At 58.2% G+C, this 20,834-nt stretch overlaps 2 protein-coding genes across 6 annotated transcripts in view; both read left to right on the top strand.

Moving 5' to 3' along the window:
* The window catches only part of GRK6 (G protein-coupled receptor kinase 6), a 15,251-nt gene extending 7,481 nt beyond the window's left edge, over positions 1-7,770 (top strand). The window contains exons 10-16 of one of the 3 annotated variants that reach the window (XM_046667510.1): positions 367-404; positions 498-587; positions 1,538-1,746; positions 1,837-1,974; positions 5,599-5,736; positions 5,818-5,952; positions 6,623-7,770. In XM_046667510.1, coding sequence (XP_046523466.1) covers positions 367-404; positions 498-587; positions 1,538-1,746; positions 1,837-1,974; positions 5,599-5,736; positions 5,818-5,952; positions 6,623-6,694 — 820 coding nt within the window. In that variant the 3' untranslated portion in view covers positions 6,695-7,770. Of the gene's footprint in view, positions 1-366; positions 405-497; positions 588-1,537; positions 1,747-1,836; positions 1,975-5,598; positions 5,737-5,817; positions 5,953-6,130; positions 6,595-6,620 lie in introns of those variants that run through there. The other 2 variants (XM_046667511.1, XM_046667512.1) reach the window with 2 other exon arrangements.
* On the top strand, positions 6,769-20,834 carry PRR7 (proline rich 7, synaptic). Of its 3 annotated transcripts, XM_046667513.1 has the most exons (4): positions 6,769-6,901; positions 11,497-16,560; positions 19,495-20,163; positions 20,377-20,834. In XM_046667513.1, the coding sequence occupies exons 3-4, from the start codon at positions 19,737-19,739 to the stop codon at positions 20,772-20,774; spliced, it is 825 nt and encodes a 274-aa protein (XP_046523469.1). In that variant the 5' UTR covers positions 6,769-6,901; positions 11,497-16,560; positions 19,495-19,736; the 3' UTR covers positions 20,775-20,834. The 3 variants fall into 3 exon arrangements, with proteins under 3 accessions (XP_046523469.1, XP_046523472.1, XP_046523471.1); XM_046667516.1 differs by lacking the exons at positions 6,769-6,901; positions 11,497-16,560 and adding an exon at positions 17,090-17,740; XM_046667515.1 differs by lacking the exons at positions 6,769-6,901; positions 11,497-16,560 and adding an exon at positions 17,958-18,945.

Genomic DNA, 20,834 nt, shown 5'->3' with positions numbered 1-20,834 from the left:
GTTTTGTTTGAACCTCATCAGGGGACAGATGAGTAGCCCCATTTGACAGATAGGAAAGCTAGAGTCAGCTGAAGCGGGGAGGGCAGGAGCCGCTAGACACCATGGGTGAGCAAGGCTACTGGTGACATCCAAGGAGCCTCCCCCGGGTGAGAGCTGCCTTCCACTTGCCTAGCGAGTCCTGGGAGTCCTGGCTCCCTAGATCCTTCCGCTGCTCCCTCGAGTCAGGGCTGTGAATTGACCTGGCAGCAAATGGCTCCTGCACCTTCCTGCACATCCCATCCCAGGGGGCAGGCAGGGCTGGGGGCGGCCCCATCTGGCTCCCTGGCAAGCTGAACAGCATCTGACCCTGCCCTTCTCTCCCCACAGGGACCTGAAGCCAGAGAACATCCTACTGGATGACCACGGTGGGTGGGGGGCCACAGGTGGGGTGGAGTGGAGTAGGGTTGGGGTCTGGCCTGCCTGCTTACAGGCCCCCCTGCTTCTCTACCCACATTCAGGTCACATCCGCATCTCTGACCTGGGGCTGGCTGTGCACGTGCCCGAGGGCCAGACCATCAAAGGCCGTGTGGGAACCGTGGGCTACATGGGTGAGTCTCCCCCTTCCACCTCCCGGGTCCCCTTGCTGTCCCGGGCCTGGCCCCACCACTTCTTTTTGGGAGTCTCCTGTGCCTCAGGGAGTAGGAAGAGCTGATGTCCTTCTTTTACAGATTAGGAGGCCAAGAGTCAGCCAGGGCCCCACACCATTCGTTAAATACTTACTGATCTCTTAGTAGTGGCTGGGCCTGCAGCTGGCTACCAGTGAGGGATGAGAAGGGACTCAAACCTGTTCCCGTGGCCCCAGCCCTTTGCTCCCCTGATCTGCCCACACTTGGGAGTGAGAGTGCCCGTCCCTGTTGGGGCAAAGATGTGGCTTCACAGTCCCCTTGGGGACCATGTGACACAGTAGACAGAGCCCCAGCTGTGGGCTCCACCTCTTGCTTGCGTGTGTCCTTGGACCAGACACTCCACTTCTGCCAGCCGTGCTTTCCCAGGCTGTAAAGTGACCATCAGAACTGCTCCCAGGGTTGCCTTGAAAATGAAAAGAGGTAATAGAGGAAGTGAGTCCCCGTTGCCCGCCCTGGCCAGCAGGAAGCATCCAGCATGTGTGTGGGCCGTCTTCTTTCCTCTCTTTGATATTCAATCCAGAACTTGCAAACTGGTAGCTGCATGGGCCCAACTTGGCCTATGCTTGTGTTTAAGTCAAATTCTTTTTAAAGCAATTTGAATTGGTCTCCAACATTTGATAAGCCGGACAGTTTCACATTAAAAATATGGATTTCTGACTTCTCTGGAAGACTCAGAAGACCTGGCCCCCTCCAGGGCCATGTCAGCTCCCTTTGATGGGATGAGCTCTTCTACTTGCCCCTGGTCCCCGAGTCTGAGCGGGGCCACCAGTCTGACCTGATCCCCCACCTTGACACACGCTGGGCATTCCCGGGGCCCCAGGGCTGGGTTCCCACCTCCTGCTGAGCCCTAACTCTCATGCCACCCCACCCAGCTCCGGAGGTGGTGAAGAACGAACGGTACACGTTCAGCCCAGACTGGTGGGCACTCGGCTGCCTGCTGTACGAGATGATCGCAGGCCAGTCCCCCTTCCAGCAGAGGAAAAAGAAGATCAAGCGGGAGGAGGTCGAGCGGCTAGTGAAGGAGGTGCAGGAGGAGTACTCTGAGCGCTTTTCCCCGCAGGCCCGCTCACTCTGCTCCCAGGTATGGCTGCCAGCGTGCCCCCATCCAACTGGGGCTGGGCCTGGGGGCTCCTCTCCCGAGGCCACCCTGACCAGCCCTGCCCTGCCGCAGCTCCTCTGCAAGGACCCTGCCGAGCGCCTGGGGTGTCGTGGGGGCAGCGCCCGCGAGGTGAAGGAGCACCCCCTCTTCAAGAAGCTGAACTTCAAGCGGCTGGGAGCCGGCATGCTGGAGCCGCCCTTCAAGCCGGATGTGAGTGCTGCCCACTCCTGCAGGGGGCGCAGGGGGCTCCCAGGGGTCAGTCAGGACACTTTCAGTGCAAGTGCCAGAAAAGCCGACTCAAATGGCTTAGCCAACAAAACAGGTCATTCACTGGGCTCAGGCAAATGAAAAGCCCCAGGCTAGGTTTGCATTATGGCCTGCTGGCTCTGGGGCTCCAACGGTGTTGTAGGAATTCTCTCCCTCCCCGCACACTGGTCCACGTGCAGTCCTCTCTCCCAGGCAGCTCTTCCAGGGCATAGCAGTGGTGGGCTCAGCAGCTCAGCCACCCCAGTAGACGGGGAGCGCCTCCAACCTAATAATTTCAAAACAAGTCTAAAACGAAAAAAAGTTCTGAGCTGATGCTCATTACCTCTGATTGCTCAGGTGCCTTTCAGTGGTCACACTGAGCTACTGCCAATGGGGGAGATCCGTTCCCCAAAGGAAAACCAAGCTGCCGCTGCTGGCAGGAGGGAGGGCTGTCGGGCTGGCAGAGCGTCGGCTGCCCACTACACCTGGCAGCACAGACCTTCTGCCTGTGCACAGGACACACCCCTTGTAAAGTCTCACTCATTCACTGAGCATCTCAGTGCGTCGGGTGTCCTGCAGGCAGTAATGTCCTCGAGTCATCAGATTCCGAGTGGCAAAAACTCAACTCAAACTTACTGATGCCCAACATTGGAGCTTCTTGGTTCGTTTGGCCAGAAAGTCCCAGAGTAGGGCCAACATCAGCTTCATGCCGTGTTGCTGGGACTCCAACTCTTGGCTCTGCTTCAACCTGTTGATTGTTCTCCCACTGAATTCAGGCTTCTCTCCGTAAAGTCACAGGGCATGTTCTGATTGGCCAAGATTAGGTCCTGTGCTTGCCCCCTCCCATGTGTAGGAGGACTGGGTCCTGTGATTGACAGTTCACTAGGAACACTGGGGAGGCAGGAAGGTGATGGGCAGGCCAGGTTGATGGCTATCAACCACACACATGAGTGTTTATTCATTCAACAAATATCTGAGTGCCTGTATGTGCCTGATCTCAGAGATAGTGAGATCCACAGGACCCAGTCCTGCCTTCATGTTCTAGTGGGGAGATACACCAAAATAAAGTAAGTGAAAAAAGAATTTCAGGTAATGTAAAGTACAGCAGAGAAAAATAAAGCAGGCTAAGAAGATAAGAAATGATGGGGGCGGTGGGAGTATTTTTAGACAAGATGGTTTCTGAGGAGCTTCTGGTTAAGCAGAAATCTAAAGTATGTGAAGGAGAGAGCTGTGCCAAGTTTTGAGGTGTGAGCATTCCAGGGAGAAAGAGCAGCCGGGCATTGCGGTCCTGGTGCAGGGACCAGCCTCGAGAGAGAATAGCCACGAGGGGGCCAGTGTGGCTGGCGTGCGCATGTGCAGGGAAGGCTGTGTGTGGCCTTCTTCTAAGTGTGGCAGGGGCCTTGGGGGAATGTTGAGCAGGAATGGGAGGTTTGGGGGGTGGGCTGTAGAGAGGAGTTGAAATGGTAGGCCAGCTGGGGGTCTGCTGCCTCTAAAGGACTGTGTCATGTCAGCCTCACCAGCACCTGCCGTGCGGGCACTGCCGTGGGTGATTGAGCCAAGGGCCTGACTTCCAGCAGCCCGCCTCAGGGCTGGCACTGCCACTCAGGTTTACTCCTGCTTCCCGTGGTTGTCATCTCATTTAACCTTGAAATCATCCCACTGCTCCCGGGTTAGAAAGTTAGAAAAAGTTAGAAAATCAGTGCCCTGGAGTCTAATTGTTTAGAAGCAGCAGATGGAAAGGAAGCTTGATGGTGATGCTGTTTTTAACAGCTCTGTTGAGATTTAATTCACATACCATACAATTTACTCCTTTAAAGTATATAATTAAATGGCTTTAGCATGTTCAGAGTTGTGCAACTATCACCACAATCAGTTTTAGAACATTTTCATCACCCTTCCCCCCAAAAAACTCCCATACTGTTAGCAGATGTTCCCCATTCTTCCCTGCCCCAGCCACTGGTGACCACTAATCTACTTTCTGTCTCTATAGATTTGCCTAATCTGACATTTCATATAAATGGAATCATACAATATGTGGTCCTTTGTGACTGGATTCTTTCACTTCAAGTGTTTTCAAGGTTCATCAGTATTGTAGCACGTATTAGTACTTGTTCCTTTTTTATGACTGACTAATATTCCATTGTATGAACATGCCACATTTTGTTTATCTGTTCATCAGTTGATGAACATTAGAGTTGTTTCCACTTTTTGATTATTAGGAATAATGCTGCTGTGAACATTCACATGCAAGTTTTTGTGGGGACAATGTTTTCATTTCTCTTGGATATATACCTAGGAGTGGAATTGCTGGTTCATATGGTCATGCTACGTTTAACCTTTTGGGAAACTGCTAAACTATTTTCCAAGGCAGCTGCACCATTTTACATGATGATTTGTTTTGTGTGTGTGTTTGTGTGTCTGTGTGAGGAAGACTGGCCCTGAGCATCTGTTGCCAATCTTCCTTTTTTTGCTTGAGGAAGGTTGTCACTGAGCTAACATCTGTGCCCATCTTCCTCTATTTTATGTGGGACACTGCCACAATGTGGCTTGACAAGCAGTGTTAGGTCCATGCCCAGGATCCAAACCTGCAAACCGTGGGCCACCGAAGTGGAGCACACAAACTTAACCACTACGCCACCAGGCTGGCCCCCACATGATGATTTTCTCTTAATGTACACATATGATTTACATTTTTCTTATTTATTTATTTATTTATTTATTTATTTTTTGAGGAAGATCAGCCCTGAGCTAACTACTGCCAGTCCTTCTCTTTTTGCTGAGGAAGATTGGCCCTGAGCTAACATCCATGCTCATCTTCCTCTACTTTATATGTGGGACGCCTACCACAGCATGGCTTTTGCCAAGCGGTGCCATGTCCGCACCCGGGATCCTAACTGGCGAACCCCGGGCCGCCGAGAAGCAGAGTGTGTGAACTTAACTGCTGCACCACCGGGCCAGCCCATGATGGTGTTTTAATTGACATCTTTAATCGTAGGATTTAGAAAACATTGTAAAGATGTAAAGGAAAGTGGCCTCTAGACTGAGGTTGGCTCCCAGGAGGGGCTGGGAGTGCAGGGAGATGGGAGGACGGCTCTGATCCTCTATGAAGCGTGAGAGGATGCAGCAAGCTGGTGGACATCCCAGCCAGGGGATGCATCAGCTGCAGGCCTGGCATGGGGTGCCCAGCCACAAAGACTGGCCGAGATTCACCCTGTGCTTCCCTCAGGAGTTGCACACCCAGGCAGCTGTGTGCAGGTGGAGGGGGTGCCTGTCACTGATCCCACCAGGCACTCTGGGGGCTGGTTGGCTGTCGTGGGTCAGCTACCACCACCTGGGAAAGGCATGGCCTTTATGCAGCCTCATCAGTCGGTGAGCAGTGAGGGATAGTGATCCTTGGTTTACAGAGGAGAAACTGGGCTTCAGAGAGAAGGGACTGCCATGCTTAGGAAGTGCACAGGGCACCTGGTGCACCAGAGAGCTGCAAGGGTCGCACCGCCAGGTCAAGGCTGGAGTGGTATTCAGAGCTGAGTTGTCCTCCTGCGCCTGTGCGCGTGGTGTTCCTATCTGACCGCTGCCTCTGTCCCCTAGCCTCAGGCCATTTACTGCAAGGATGTTCTGGATATCGAACAGTTCTCCACGGTTAAGGGTGTGGAGCTGGAGCCCACTGACCAGGACTTCTACCAGAAGTTTGCTACAGGCAGTGTGCCCATCCCCTGGCAGAACGAGGTGGGGGCCTGCCCAGCTGGTGGGGTGGGCTCCTGGGGGCGGCCCTGGGGGCAGCTCTCACAGCTGCCTGTCCTGCGGCAGATGGTGGAGACCGAGTGCTTCCAGGAGCTGAATGTCTTTGGGCTGGACGGCTCGGTTCCCCCAGACCTGGACTGGAAGGGCCAGCCTCCTGCGCCCCCCAAGAAGGGACTGCTGCAGAGATTCTTCAGTCGCCAGGTAACCCCTAGCAGTGTACCTGGGCCCCCAGCCTGGCTCCAGGGGACGGTGGGTGGGAGGCAGAGCTGGTGCCCACGTGCACTGGGAGTGGGCCTCCTCCAGTCATGCCAGTGGTGCCCAGGGTCTCTGGCCTCATCCCCAACCCTGGCTGGGCTCACGGCCTCTTTTCTCTTTCCAGAGGTGAGCAGTGTGGGCTCCCTGTGGGTTGGGCTTACTGCCCGGCCTTGGGGAGCCACGGGCAGCCCTTCCATGGCGGAGGCGAGATGTGGGTGAAAGAAGTCTGGTGCCCTCTCCCCGCCTCCCCCTCCCCACTGTTTTTGTTCCCTGCACCCTGGCACCTTCAAGCTGCTAGCCTTGCTTAGCCGTCTGTCTCCCCATGCCCTGCCTCCACCGGCCCCAGGGAAGAGGGGTTGGACGGATCCTTGCCCAGGCAGAGCCAGGGATCCACCTCGTCCGCCTTAATTCTGTCTGTTGCTGGCAGCCCCTGCACTGATGTCCGAACATGTCTGGCCTGAGCTGCTGCTTCAGGCCACTCCTGGGGAGCCCTGTCCCCAGATCATGGCCCCAGGCAGCTCCTGGCCTGTCCTGGCAGGGCCAGCCTGGGTGACGGCACTGGTGGCTAACAGTGCTTGCTCTGCCTCTTTCCCTCCATGTCTCCCCACCACTCCAGGATTGCTGTGGGAACTGCAGCGACAGTGAGGAAGAGCTCCCCACCCGCCTCGAGCCCCCCACCCGCCTCTAGCCCCCAGCCTGAGGCCCCCACCGGTGGTTGGCGGTAGCAGCTACTTGGAGCGCTGTTTACAGTTTTGCACAGTGGTCTTCCCCATTCTCCACTCACAGCCGGGGAACACAGCTGGGGAACACAGCCGGAGCTGTCTCCAGTGTCCTCTGCCCCTCAGCCCCTGGTCTGGCTGAGTTTGGGAAGGCCTGGGCTGTCCCTGGGACAAAGGTGCGTCCCTTCAGCTCTTGTCTGTGGAGCTCGGGGCTTTCTGTATTTATGTATTTGTACGAATGTATATAGCAACCAGAGCGTTCTTAAGACCCACCCTGGAGCTGGCAGAGGGGCCACTGCCAAACTCAAGTCTCCTCAGGCCCAGCGTGGATGGGCTGAGGCTGGGCCAGGCCAGGGTCCTGAGCCCCCAGCACTGTGCGCGCCTCCACCGACCTCTGAGTGAGACTCGTGCCTGCCCCTGCTGCTCTAGGCTCAGGCCACCACCTTCTGGGGCCTGATACTGTCCCTTCTCAGCACTTGTCAGAGCTGGATCTGGAGCCTCTGCATCCCCTAGGCCTGTGCCAAAGTGTGACCAGAGATTGGGCTGACCCTGGGACCCATCGGTCACTGCCCAGGGTGTCCCCAATGGGTCTGCCTCTGCCTTCCAGCTCCCAGGGCGCCTCATCCCTCATGCTGGGCCGTGTCCTGCAGATACCTCTGGTAGATACACCCCTGCCCGGGCCATGGGAAGAGGGGAGGGGTGTCCTTGGCCAGCCCTCAAACATTCCAAACTCCCCTCGTAACAAGAGACACATAGCCCAGCAATAATCTGCCCCTCCCTGTGTGTGCCTGTGGGGTGTGTGTGTGAGCGTGTGTGTGTGTGCATGCGTGTGTGGAGGGGGTAGGCTGAGGCTGTGTGCCTGTGCCCTAGGCCCCAGCCCTGGCCCTTCCCAGACTGTGATGGCCATCCTAGTCCCAGTGTTAGGCTAGCATGGGATTACAGGGCCCTGGTTTTTCCATATTTAAAGCCAATTTTTATTACTCATTTTGTCCAATGTAAGCTGCCACGTGTTTCTGTGTGAATACAGTCCGAGCACAAACCTGGCCAGCTGCCCCTGCCTGCCTCTTTCTTGCTCCTGGTGCTGCAGGGGTCTTCCTGCTTCCCTGGCCCTGCTGGAAGTGGGAAGGGATTGGAGGTGGGCCTGGCAGGGGCTGCCCTTCCAGCAAGGCCCAGGAGCTCCCAGGGCTGAGCTTAGAGTAGCCTGTCCAGGCAAGCAGGCCTGGATGGCCTTCAGGCTCACCCAGTGGGTTTCTCAGCTTCCTGAGTGAGATGAGGCCTGAGGAAGAAGCCTTGGTTCCCCACTAGGGGCTGGGTCTGGTTCCGCCCATGCTGGTGAGGCAGGCTCAGCTGGTGGTGTCCCCTCCACCACTGGTTGTGGGCTTGGAGTGAGGTGGGAGCTGCGGTTAGGAACACCTGCCTGACCTGTCTTAGCTAGATGCTTGCCATGTGCCCGGCCCAGGGCCAGCACACATGCGTTCGAGCCGTCCCTCTGCTCTGCCCTTGAGGCAGTAAATGTGGCTGGGCAGAGACGAGACAGTGGTGATGCTGAGAGTTAGGCTGTGGCAGGGGTGTATGAGGACCAGCCGCATGGGCATCAGGGAGGGTTCTTTGAAGATAGCAAGTGAACTGGGCCTTGAGAGGACGTATTCATCTGGGGGACAGGGAGGGATTGAGGGAGCATTCCATAGTATTCCACCCATGCAAAGACTCGTGGGTGACAGCCTGTTGACCACAAGTCTGTTCCAGACTTCACAGACCTGTTGCTGCTTCATAGCCTGCCAGTAGCCCCAGCCCCTAGGGATGCCCGGTAACCACCATAAGGGTTTATTCATTGCCTCTGGGCTGGGCACTGTGCCATAGAGGCCACATGAGCTTTGCAGTTGGACAGTTCTGGGTTCAAGTCCCAGCCTGGCCACTTTTCAAGCTGGCTTTGCATACTCCCTTCCCTTGTCTGGAAAGATGGGTGTGATACTCATGGCCTTGCAGGACAGCCATGAGAATCCACCACCAAAGCAGCAGTCACCCCCTTGGGTCCCTAGGTCACTGGCAGGACTCGCCTGATGGGGGAGTTGACGGCTATGTCAAGGGCAGCTAGAAGGCTCCAAGCACCGACTTGGCAGAAGGGGCCCCTTGTGCCAGCTCAGCTCTTGATGGTGTGCAGTGTGTGCTGCCTCTTCCGTTAACTTGAGGGAAACGGGGTAGGGAGAGGGCCTTACTCAAGGCTTCCAGCTGATGAGTGGCTGTTGCACAGTGGAGAGGAAGTGAGCTGAAGATGAAGATGCTGTATCCTACCCCTGAGGCATGAGGTTGAGGCTTAAGGAGCATTTGCCCCTCTGCTCTAGGCTCGGCCTGAGGGGCGGTAGGGCAGTGAGGAGGTCAGCATGCAGAGGTGGAAGCCCAGCTGTGGGCACAGGTGTGCAAGGGTGAGTGAGTGCCAGGTGGACGGATAGGTCCCTGGGGCACACTGCCTGTGGGTGGGTCCAAACCTCCCACCAAGCTCCCTCTTGGGCTAGGGAGGCATTCAGGGAACTTCTTGGCTCGGGTTCCACTCACCTTAAAGCTTACAGTGGACCTGTGGCAGAGGAAGGTCAGGATTCACTTCCCTACGAGCCTTCCCTAAGCTCACCTCTCCATCCAGCTCTAGGGTGGAAGCTGGGGATCCAGACGGAGATGAGGCCCCCACCAGCTTGGAGTTCAGTCTGGGAGGGAGGCAGATGTGGGAATCCAGTGTGATCAGCTCCGTGGCAGAGGTGATTCTAGAGCTGGCAGGGCTGGGACAGCCACAGGGCTGGGGATGGAGGTGGGGGCCAACACCAAGCAGGGTAGGCTCCTTGGCCCCAAAAGTATCAGAGTTGCTGCCCTCCAGGACAGAAGGTCAGATGTTCCCAGGTGGAGGAGCTAATGGTTGGTGCAGGGCCTCTAGTGGTTTAGGATGGCTGAACATGGGGTGGGATGGATGGGTGATGGAAGGGTGACTGGAGCTGAGGTCAGTGAGATGCAGCCACACAAGGCTTTGAAAGCTGTCTTAAGGATGTGTTGGGGCCGGCCTGGTGGTGTAGTGGTTAAGTTCATGCACACTGCTTCGGTGGCCCAGGGTTCACAGGGTTGGATCCTGGGTGTGGACCTAGAACTGCTCATCAAGCCATCTTGTGGTAGCATCACACATAAAATAGAGGATTGGCCCAAATGTTAGCTCAGCAACAATCTTCCTCACACACACAAAAAGGATATAGGGGTCTCATCTGGAAGGCACAGGAATCCCTGAAGGGTTTAAGCTGGTTGTGTTGGGGTGTCTGCCCAGCATGTATAAAAGTACCCCAAATTCCCTTTGGCGAACCATCTTTGCTCCCCCACTCCCCCGGTCTATATGGTTTAGATGGGGCTGGCTTGCACCCACTGCATACGCATACACCATGCACATCTAGGGCGTGTGACCCAGGTGAGGCTGTTAAGGATCTTTGGTTGCAAGTGACACTTTGGTTGCAACTGTTCTCCAGCTAACTTAGAAAGTGTTAAAAGGATATGGGGGCGCAGGGAGGGTTGCCGGCCTCGTGGCGCAGTGGTTAGGTGTACACGTTCCGCTTTGGCGGCCTGGGGTTTGCCGGCCCGGATCTTGGGTGCAGACATGGCACTGCTTGGCAAGCTATGCTGTGGCAGGCGTCCCACATATAAAGTACAGGAAGATGGGCACAGATGTTAGCTCAGGGCTAATCTTCCTCAAAAAAAAAAAAAAAAAAAATGGGGGAAGCTGATAAACAGGAAGAACCAGAACTGGGGCAACTCCAGGTCTTAGTTGCAGACCCCATTCTCATCAGGGCAAAACCCTGGAAGCAAGATGCTACAGCTGTGTTTGTGTCTTTGCATTGTTAAGCCTGATTCCAAACCCAAGGAGTCCAAATGGCCGGGCTGGGAAGCTGTCCACTGTGCGTCGAGGGAGCAGGGTATTTGGGTTCACAGGTCACCACAGTGATACCCATGGGATGCAATGATTTCCCGCGATGAAACAGAGAACCCAGTTAAGAAGCTGGTGGACAGCCAGATTCAGACTCAGCCTAGACCATGGGGCCCTCACTAGGGCTCACCTCCATTCCCTGGGAATGAGCGGGGTGCATGGAGCCAGGGCTATGGATCCAGCACTGGATTCTCCTTGTGCTACTTATCAGTCAGCGCGCTGGGGACACGGAGAGGCCGTGAGTTAGGAGGGGGGCCAGGTATTCCTGTTTAAAGCTACATTGCGGTGCCAGCCTACTACTGCAACCTCTGCCCACTTTGTGTGTGCAGTGCCTGCCAGGATATGGCCGGGGCCTGGACATGTGTGTGCTCTTCGGATTGGGGTGTGTGTGTGTGTGTGTGTGTGTGTGTCTGTGTGTCTGTGTGTGTGTGTCTGTGTGTGTGTGTGTGTGTGTGTGTGTGTGTGTGTGTCCGGGTTCTCGACCTCAGCTGCTTGGCTGAGCATCCTGTGTTCACCGGGTCTGCCTGCGTGTGCACGGCCCAGATGGCTTATTGCCAGGAGCTGTGCGGCGTGGCGTGTACATTCCCTGTGCAGGGTGAGCCCGGCGCCCTTGTTGCCCAGTTTCGGCGCGGCAGGTGGGTGCTAGGTCCTTCGCCTTTGGCTCCCTGGACAGCCTCCTCCGCGGCGAGTGGCGGAGGGTGGGGGCCGTCTGCGGGCTGCCGCGCGCGCGCACGCCGGGCTCGGTACGCGCCGTGTACGCGCCCGTGCGCGCGCCCCACGCTCCATCCCAGCGCTCAGAGCCGCCTTCGCTGTCCACAGTCAGCTCCCCCGGGCCGCCGCCGCCTCCCCCAGGCCGGGGGCTCTGTCCGCGGGGCCCGCGCCGCTCGCCCCGAGCCAGGAGGACGAGCTCGAGGAGGATGCCTGGGCCCGTGAGTACCACGGCGGCGGCGGCGGCGGGCCGGACGGGCCCGGAGCGCGGGCGGAAGATGGTCCCAGGGCTGAGCTTCTCCCCGCGGGCTGCTCCACGCCCTGGCCCAGGGTCGCCGCCCCGGACCCCCGCCCCGGCCAGCCCCTCCCCCGGTCCTCACCGGAGGGAGGAAGGGAGGGAGGGAAAGGGAGGGCGCCAGTGAGCGAGGGAACCAGAGCGGGGCGCGAGCAGCCACCGGTTCGCTTGGAAACGGTTGCCACAGCAACGGGGTTGCGCTCCCCGGCAACGCGGCTGCAGGGCGGCGACGCCCCCTCCCACCCCTCCCCCACCACACACGGGGCCACAGCCCGAGGGCGCATAGGGAGAGGGGGTGCGGGGACTCCCCCCTCGCGGGTCTGGGTCTGCCTGCCTCCACAGCCCGTCGAGGGTGGGGGTGGGGGACGAGCGGCCCCGTGGGCACGAACTGGCTCCCACGTGGCTGCAGTCGTCGCAGCAGGGCTCTTGGGGTGGCTGCAAACGTGGGGGTGGCCCAGCCCCTGGGCCTGTCATGCCACGGGAGGAGGAGGCATGGAGGCTGGGTTTGGGGTGTTTGCCCCGTCACTCCCCACCCCACTACCACCACCCAACTGCGAAATGGCCTGACCCAGGTTGGGTGCCCCAGAGGCGATGTTCCTTACCAGGGGAGAGGAAAGAAGCTCGCATCTCTCCTCTTCATGGCCAGGGCATGTGCCAGACCGCAGTTTGGGCCAGCAGTGGTCTCTGTTCCGTGTTCCAAGCCACCATTCTCTGGGAAGGGGTGAGAGCAGCGTGGGCAGGAGCACAGGAAAGGACATTGCTAACCTAGGGAAGCTGAAGCCCAGGACAAATAGGAGCACCCCGGCTTATTGTCTGGATCACAAGGGTCCCTTTCTTGTTTGAGCACAAAGCCCAGACTGTGCTGGGTGGCATGCAGGTTGGCCGACAGGCAGGCCAGCGCCACACGGAGATGCCCTGTCCTCCAGGGGAGCTCCTCTGGGAGAATGGCCGCTGAGTCAGAGGAAATGACCTCTGCTTCCCTTCCAACCTCCCCTCAGTGGGCAGCATGCTGGGGAGAGAAGTGGCCCTCCTGCCAGCTCTCCCAGGCCTGACTCAGCAGATGCCAGCCCTGACCGCAGGCCTCAGACCCAACATCCCAGGGACCACAATCACCTTTGGGTTTCCTTTCCCATCCAGGGAGGTGTCCTGGGCACCAGAGGTGACCATTATCCCAAGCATCTGAGGCCTTGGCATAAGATGCCCTTAGAAGGATGATGCCCTAAGTCAGGTCTGAGTCTCCCTCCCACAGGCAGGAGTGCCTTTGAAATTATTCACAGGCTCCTTTCATTCTGTCCCTGCTCCATATGAGACCTGTCTTGAGTACTCTGCATCCATTATGTCCTAATCCTTATGATAATTGTGCAAGGTAAGTTTATCATCCCCCATTTTAGAGATGAAGACTCCAAGGCTCAGGGAGGTGAAGTGACTTGCCCAAGGTCATACAACCAGTAGTGGTGGGCTAGGTTTCCAGTGCAGGTTTGTCTGCTGGCACAGCCCCTCCTTGCCTGCTGCACACCATCTCTTGTGACCCAGGCAGAACAGAACTGTAGAGCCTTCTGGAGGAGCATTCTTAACCTTTCACACTCCTATGAATGTGAGGAAATTCCCTGTGTCTTTCGGGCCTTGGTATACTTTTCCTTCTTCCAACAAAATCAGCCAGATCCTTGTTCCCCCAGATCCTCTATAGGACCGTGCTGCTGCTGGGCTGGCTCCCTCCCTCCCTCCATTTTCTCTCTGGGGGAGACCGAGCAGTGAGGGTTACCTCAGTCCCCTGGGAAACCCCCAAGGCCCAGGCCTTCATTTGTGGGTTCTGTGGCCTGATCAGCTTGCAGCCCTGGCTGTGGGAGAAGGAATTTAGCAAAGATGGGTCCATGCAGTGCTGGCCCCTGTGGGTGCTCAGGCTAGCTCAGGGATTGGAAACTCAAATGCCTCCAGGGCCCAAAGGCCAATGGAATGAGTGAGGCAGGCTGGGGGGCTAGTCGTCTGCAGTCTGTGTCACCATGTGAGAATGTAGACTTGGTATGACCAGATTGTCCAACTTTCAATACGAGCCATAAATCTCGACTTGTGTAAAATATCCTGATTTTTGAATGTTGGCCAACTAACCAGAATATTTTAAAAAGTTGTGGCCAACAAAACACATTCATGAACTGTGCCCAGCCTGAGAGCCACAAGCTGAGACCTCTCGTCCATAGTGAAGTGATGGTGGTTTTTGCTGGACTGCCCCCAGGCTTGTGTGATAGAGCGCCAGGGGCTGGGTTCCTCATTTGAGCCTCTCAGGATTAGTTTGTCACGTGCACCATGTACGCTGTCTTGAAGTATTTTCCCGTCCCTCATCAGTTTTGCTCTGCTCTTGGCGCTGCCAGGCACATTCATCATCCCTGTGTGAAGACACTTCAGCTCAGGCACAGGACTGGATGGGATGAGGTCACTCCCCATCAGGGCAGAAGCAGGATTTGAACCCAGGGCCCCTGCTTCAGTGCTCTGCATGTTACACCGGGCTGCCCCTCAGAAGAGGGTATCATCATTCCCCAGCCTCCGTCCCCCGCCCCTGAGGGATGGCCAGCTCCCTTGGAGGGACAGATCTGAATACAGTAGACACTGACCCGAGTAAGGCCTCTCTGCCCACAGGCCCTGGGGCCCCAGTCTCTGATGTCCTGTTTGCAGTTTCTAAGCCCTGAGTTCCTGGCCCACTGCCAGGGTTAGGTCACAGAGATGCTGAATGCAGGCAAGGATGCCAGGCCCATACCTCATCCTAGCTGGAAATGAGGCTCTGGCCAGCTCCACACCCTGCTGACTGTGGCAGCTGGGACAATTCCTGTCGTCTCTGGCCTCAGATTATCTGTCTTGGTGTGGGAGGAGTGTAAAAATGTCACCAGTGCCTCCCTGTATGCCCTTCCTGCCAGGACAGCAAGCTTTGCAGTCACCTGGGCTTCACAACCACCTGGCTTGGTGGGCCTGCGCTGGTCCCAGCTCCCTGTCTGTAGAGTGGGGATGGCAGCACCACCTCCTGGGTGTCCCTGAGATGACAAGTGTAAAGAGGCCAGCAGTGGGCCTGGCACATGCAGGGCATGCAGGAGGGGTTCGCAGTCACCTTCTTCTTCCACCCCACCCTCACTCCACACATCACACTCTCCTCCCTTCCTCCTCTGTCCCCTGGTCTGACTTCCTGTCCTTTCACTTGACCATCAGCTCTGGCCTCACATCCAGGGCTTCACCTTGTGACCCCGAGTCCCTGCTGCCCGGGCTTCCCTCTGTCCACTCCAGAGCCCCTGGAATGTGCCCGTGTAGTCTTTTCCTTTTATTCACATAGAACGTATGGGTCCTCAGCTCGCTTACAGACTATCTCGCAAGGACCAAGAGCTGGGTGGTAGGTGCTGTCTGTGACATTTTGGTGAATGGCCAACATTTCTGAGGAATGAATTGGACGCAGACTCAGCTCTTGAGGTATTCCCTGTCCCACGGCTGAAGGACCAAACAGGTAACTGGACACCTCCAGTTACTCCTTCAGCAAGTGGTTTTTGACCTACTGTGTGCCAGATGATCAAGACAGATGCAGCTTCTGGTGTTGCATGAAGGCCACTACAGAACCGTGTAAGTGAGATCACTGGGCTTCTCATCCAGCCCTGGGGGGTGGGGTGGCCCAGGGCTGACTTGTCCAGAGAAGTGACAGGTGAGGCCATGAGGCGGAGTTGTGAGCACTGGGGTGAGAGCAGCAAGGGGTGTCGCAGGCCTGGGGAGGGGAGAAAGCAGAACTCTCAGCAGTGCAGATGGACGCAGGCTTGCTGCAGAGGACAGGGTGCTGAAAGGTGAAGCTGAAAGGCCGTGGCAGCTCCTCCCGGAAGCCATGGTCTGGGTCAGTGGTTCTCAAGGTATGCTCCCTGGACCAGCAACGCCAGCACCTGCTGGAAATTTGTTAGAAATGCAAACTCTCAGGCCCCACCCTACACCTACTGAAGCAAACGCTGGGAGCAGTGCCCAGCACCCTGCATTTTAACAAGCCCTCCACGTGGTTCTGGTGCTCACTCCAGGTTGAGGGGCACCCATCTAAACCATGTCCAAGAGCTGGCTGTCTCCTGAAGTGGTGGGGAGTCACTGCAGGGTTCAGGCAGGAGAGGGCCTGGGGGAAATGGGCACTGCGGAGCATGGACAGATGAGCAGGAGCACAGCACAGGAGAGAGCACACTGGCAAGCATGCTGACAGGGGCCCAGGTGAGGGACGACAGTGGCCCAGCCAAGGCAGTGTGGCACGGGGACGAAAAGAAGTGGACAGATGAAGGCACACTGCCCTGAAGGTAAAGACAACAGGATTGTGGATGGAGTGAATGGTGGGCCCTTTGCTGAAATACAGGACCCAGCAGGAGATCTTTGGGGTCTAAGGTTGGGGTGCTGAGTTCTTCACGCAGAGGAGCAATGCAGTGGGTGCGCGTGGCAGTACACCAGGTTCTAGAATAAGAGATCTATGTGACCCTGGCTGTCATTTAATGTCTTTGAGCCAAGTGTTCTCATCTGTCAAGGGGAAGAATGCTCACCTAGTTCGTAGGATGATTGCAAGAACTGCGTGGTGTCCAGCCCTTGGGCAGGGAGCACCCTGGAGACAGACACTCATTGGTGCATCCCCAGCTCCAAAGCCACTGTCGTCAGCGCTGATGTTTGGTGGGGCATCTCCAAGCCCTTTGCCTGGATTAGCAGTGACCTTCAGCACAGTAACTGAAGGGGAAACTAAAGCAACATGGAGGTGAAGAAACTCGCCCCCAGGGTCTCACTGTCATCCCCCTGTGTGCCCCCAGTGAGTGTGTGGCTGAAGAAAACCATACAAAGTGATATGCTCACAAACTCTACAAATAAACAAAGTGGAATCCTAAAAAGTCCATAAGAAGGTAAGAAAAGAGAAAGAAACACAGAAAAGTCATAAAATGGCAGACTTAAGGCTGAGTCCCCCTGAAGGCACCGCCCCCAGCAGACAGGCAGAGTCTGGTGAGCAGCAGGTGTTGCCGTGAACAGTCTGGGGGAATGGGGAAGGTGAGTGGCTGTGAGCAAGAGGCCGCAGGCAGGGTCTGCGTCTGAAGGGTCCCCAGACATGGGTAGGAGCATGCACAGAGGTGTGGAAAGGTAAAAAGGCAGCTCTTTGAGGTTTTGAGAAGATTGGCCTGGTCAGGAAAAGGATTTGGAAAGGTCTGAATGAATCGCTTGCGGTTTCCGTATTGAGACCCTACTGTGGATTAGATGAGAAGCTACTGAAGACTCCTGTGGGCCGGTCACAGGGCAGGAGGAGGCCTCAGGCGGGATTCCTGCCCTCTGGGCCTGCTGGGGCCCCACTGCATGAAGCAGCAGCCCTACCCCCTCGCCCCAACTCAGACTGGTGCTAGAGCCGGTGTGGGGGCGGTGGGGGGGCACGGGGGTGGTCAGAGGGCCAGCTCAGGTGTGAGTCCTTGGGCAAGAGCCTTCCTCTCTCAGACCCATGATGGTCTGTAAAACGCAGTGGTGTTTCTTGCCTCCGGCGGAGGGGGACAGTAGCACCCAGTGGGTCTTGGGTGTGGCCTGCCCCAGTCCACCCTAGCACCCAGCCAGCAGAGCTGGGCTCCTTAGGGCTTGGTCCATGTTCTCTGTGCCTTGATAACCCTGGAGCTGCCATCCTACCTCTCCTCTACCCTGTAGCCTTTTCCCACTCTGAGCTAAGGGCTGGTGGCACGAGGCCCTTGGTGGGAAGGAACAGGAAGGCACGTTATGGCTACAAGCTGGCCCCTCTGCCCAGTGTCCGCACAGCTCCCAAGTCCTCACGTACCGAGTGCTCACATGCACTGGACTTTTCATGTACATCTCACTTGTCACTCAGGGCAAAGTGTTTTAACACAGACTTTGGCTTCAGAATCAGGCTAAATCTTAGCTCCTCTCCTTATTAGCTGTGTGACCAGGGGCAAGTCATTTCCCTCTCTGAGCCTGTCTCATCTATCAAATGGGCATGACCCCCAGTGAGAAAGTGGTGTTGAAGATCACGTAAGATTCTGCACAGACAGGGCCTAGAACAAGGCCTGACGTGCAGTGGACGGTCCTTGGCAGGTATTTCTATTTCTAATTCAGCTAAACTCCATCATCTTCAGCCCCAGAAGTACCTTTTCTGACCCAGAGCTGTTCCTGCCCTGCAGGCCAAGAGGCCTCCTAGTTAGTGCCAGCTCCCTCAGAGCATTCCTGAGAATTCCTGTGGGCTCGCGAAAAGGAGAACAACAGATTTAATTAACTCCCAGTGACTGGCAGCATCGTGTTTTTATCTGGGCTGCGTCGCCATGGCAGCCTCATGGCAGGGTTGTCGAGGGGGCGGCTGGAGTTATTGTTTCTGCCATTGTCTGTTCTGGAACGCAGGCCCAGGGAAGAGGGACTGGCACGGGCACCAAGTGACACATGGCACAAGGCAGCCATGGAGTCAGACAGGAGCCATCTGGGGAGAAGTGTGGAGCGGCCTGTGGCCTGGCTTCCCCCCATCTTGTTGCCAGACCAGTCTGAAAGAGGCTTGATGTGGAGCCCCAGCTTGGGGCTCAGGCCCACGTGGCACCCAGAGCTGACTGTGTGTGAGCTTCGGGCATGCTGAGGATGGGGGGCCCATAGCTCAAACAGCAACACTCTCCCACCGGAGGCTGGGGTTTGTGGTCACACTTGGGTTCAAATTAGCGCACTGCCACCTACTATCTGCGCAGTTAACTGCTTCCCCCTTCCTTATCTGTAAAATAGGAATCATTTCAGTTACCCCAGAGGGTTTATGTGAAAGCCCCGGAGTATAAGGCATTCAAGAAGGATCATTTCTGTTCTGCGGGGGCGGTAACAAGTCCCCTGCCACCCATCACTCTGCAGTCAGGACTCTCTCCTACTTGCCTCTTAGGATACAAGGTTCCCCTCTCAACCCTGGCTGTGGAGAGGAGGAGGTGGAACTAGAGGTGCCCATCTGGAATGATGAGGGACCAGGGGGCACTGAAGACGAGCTACTTTTCTTCCCTTCTGCAGAGAGGGAAAGGAATTGGGGGGAAGGGACACAGTGGCCTGGAGCTAGAAGGGCAGGGCCAAGTGGGGCTGCGCATGAGTAGGAGGCGGGGGCAGGAGAAACCAAGCTGGGATCCGGCGCGCCGAGGCGCCTAGAGGAAAGGAAGAGAGGGAACGGCACACGCCCGGCGGCGCGTTCGGCGCAGACAAAGGCAGGCCGGTGACATGCGGTAACAGCCGGAACCACCCCCCCGAGCCTCCCCAGGAAGAGCAGCGACGACGGAGGGGCAGCGGTGCGGGCCGGGATGTTCCATGCTTTGGGCAGCAAGGGTGGGAGCGGGTACGAGGCCTAGAGCGCCAGGGGCTGCCGGGCGTATGCATAGGGCTGAAGCTGGGCGCCACTGGGCTGCTTGGGGGACTCGAGGAGGTGGGCCACCCTCTCCCCGCCGCAGCGCAGTCGCGCCGAGACTCCGCTTCAGCGCCCTGGGGGCCTCGCCACGGGCCTGTGAAACCCTTTCCGAGCTGGGGTACCCTGTGCCCCAGGGAAGCGGGTGGCGAATCTCCCGTGCGCACTGAGGCCGAGACTGGCCCTCGCGCGCCCCCTGCTGGCCAGCCTGGAGTCCCCTCGGCGTAGCGGCGGCGGCGGCCCGGTCTCAGATCCGGGAAAACCCTACCGGGGAAACCTCGAGGCGTGACGTAATCCCTCTCAGTAGCGTCACCGGGCCCGCGGGGAGTGCGGGGGTTTCCGCAGAGGAGACTTCCCCGGGACTGCGCAGGGCACAGGCAGGGAAGTCGTCGGGGGCTGCAGCGCGCTTTGACCGCGCCCTATGTCTGTCCCACAGGTCCCGCGCGGCCCCGGGTGAGGCCCGCCCGTGCGCCCGCCGGCGCCATGGGAAGGAGCGGGCGCTGCTGCTGCTGCCCTCCGCCGGCGCGCGCACGACTTGAGCCCCGTCGCGGGCAGCCCCCGGCCGCGGGCCCCCGAGTGACGCCGGCGGCGCCTGGGAGCGTGGCGCGGGCCCGGGGCCACGTAGAGGAGCCCAGTGTCCAGTGAAGCAGCCGAGGATCCGCCGCCCGCGCCGCCGCCATGGTTATGTCCCAGGGCACCTACACGTTCCTCACATGCTTCGCCGGTTTCTGGCTCATCTGGGGTCTCATCGTCCTACTCTGCTGCTTCTGCAGCTTCCTGCGCCGCCGCCTCAAACGGCGCCAGGAGGAGCGACTGCGTGAGCAGAACCTGCGCGCCCTTGAGCTGGAGCCCCTCGAGCTCGAGGGCAGCCTGGCCGGGAGCCCCCCAGGGCTGGCGGCGCCGCCGCCGCCGCCGCCGCCACCACCGCATCGCGGCCGCCTTGAGGCGCCGGCGCACGCGCATCAGCACGTGCACGTGCACCCGCTCCTGCACCACGGGCCCGCGCAGCCGCACGCACACCCGCACGCACATCACCACCCGCTTCCGCACCCGCCGCCACCGCACCTCTCCGTGCCGCCGCGGCCCTGGAGCTACCCGCGCCAAGGTAAGTACCGACCTCCGTCAGGGGCGACCCGAGCCACTGGGGTGGGCGGGGCCTTGGCAGGGGCTGGCCTACTGCCGACCCGTGAGGCTTGCACTGGACAGCCTCACCGAGAACCTAGGAAGAGGGAGCAGGCTGGGTCTGGGGTTGGCCCAGGCCTCTGCGGAAGGCTGGGGACAGGTGACCTCACGCCCTCGGACCGCTTCCACTCCGCAGCGGAATCGGACATGTCCAAGCCACCGTGCTACGAAGAGGCGGTGCTGATGGCCGAACCGCCGCCGCCCTACAGCGAGGTGCTCACGGACACGCGTGGCCTCTACCGCAAGATTGTCACGCCCTTTCTGAGCCGCCGCGACAGCGCTGAGAAACAGGAGCAGCCGCCACCCAGCTACAAGCCGCTCTTCCTGGACCGGGGCTATACGTCGGCGCTGCACCTGCCCAGCGCCCCGCGGCCCGCGCCGCCCTGCCCTGCGCTCTGCCTGCAGGCGGACCGCGGCCGCCGGGTCTTCCCCAGCTGGACCGACTCGGAGCTCAGCAGCCGCGAGCCGCTGGAACACGGAGCTTGGCGCCTGCCGGTCTCCATCCCCTTGTTCGGGAGGACTACAGCCGTATAGAGGGGCGCGTGGCATCCCGGGCCCCACCCGCGGACTCCTGGCCTGACTGCGGGGCTTTTT

Source organism: Equus quagga, chromosome 7, assembly GCF_021613505.1.
Source record: "Equus quagga isolate Etosha38 chromosome 7, UCLA_HA_Equagga_1.0, whole genome shotgun sequence".
Lineage (NCBI taxonomy): Eukaryota > Metazoa > Chordata > Mammalia > Perissodactyla > Equidae > Equus > Equus quagga.
The sequence above is the reverse complement of the archived record's forward strand: the minus strand, read 5'-3'. Positions and strand labels throughout refer to the sequence as shown.

What these genes read in the sequence shown, in the direction of transcription:
- PRR7 (XM_046667513.1), top strand. Translation starts at nt 19,737, where the DNA reads ATGGTTATGTCCCAGGGCACCTACACGTTCCTCACATGCTTCGCCGGT. An exon ending in CTGGAGCTACCCGCGCCAAG is followed by an intron (nt 20,164 to 20,376) that starts GTAAGTACCGAC and finishes TCCACTCCGCAG; the next exon opens with CGGAATCGGACATGTCCAAG.